Consider the following 682-nt stretch of genomic DNA (forward strand, 5'->3'; position numbering starts at 1 on the left):
CAGAGTAGGGTATCCCCATACTCTTGGTTACTGTGTCAGGGTAGAAACTGTCATCTAATTCAAGTGGTGTTTTCCATGATGTGTGTGGAACTGCACGTGCGATACCAAGAAGACAAAATGAAGCATCTGAGAAGGGATGGAACTTATTTCAGTAGGGAGGCTAGGAAGCATTTAAACTAATGATTTGATGTTAACCTTGTTAAGGCTAAGGTGAGTCATTGCAGACTTCAGTGACATGTGGTTTGTCTGATGTAATGCAGACCATTGGTAAAGGAAATTATGAGAAAGAGATGACTCTTTCATTTTTTGTCCTCTGTTTTTATGGCTGCAGTTTCAGAGTTTTTGCTCTAGGAGTCTCATTTTCTAGAAAGACAGAACAAGGAAAACATTGGGGTTTCCAGGCAGTCAAGTTCTGACAGGCTGACAATGCACTGTGCGCTCTGTACTGACTGTTTAGGGGCACGTCTGTTCCCAGTGTCTTGCAGGGTGTAATGCTCTGTTAAACATTCAGGAACAATTCCTGGACAGCAACTGGAGGTTGGTAACTTGGCATCCCGTGGTGTCTTGTTTACGTGTTAGAACTAGATAATCTTCATGTCCCTATCCAAAGGTAAAATATAAACAAAAGAATTTTCATACCCCTGTTTCCTTCTCTGTTTATAAATGGTGAAAGTACTGAAAG

The 682-nt window shown here is 41.2% G+C and overlaps 1 protein-coding gene across 1 annotated transcript in view; it reads right to left on the minus strand.

Moving 5' to 3' along the window:
* Positions 1-333: 333 nt before the first annotated feature.
* Positions 334-682, minus strand: part of LOC121097794 (T-cell activation Rho GTPase-activating protein-like) — a 4,893-nt gene continuing 4,544 nt past the window's right edge. Inside the window, exon 9 of the mRNA XM_040615104.1 lies at positions 334-363. Within this exon, the coding sequence (XP_040471038.1) occupies positions 334-363 (30 nt within the window). The remainder of the gene's footprint in view (positions 364-682) is intronic.

Source organism: Falco naumanni, chromosome 15 (genome assembly GCF_017639655.2).
Source record: "Falco naumanni isolate bFalNau1 chromosome 15, bFalNau1.pat, whole genome shotgun sequence".
NCBI classification, from domain to species: domain Eukaryota; kingdom Metazoa; phylum Chordata; class Aves; order Falconiformes; family Falconidae; genus Falco; species Falco naumanni.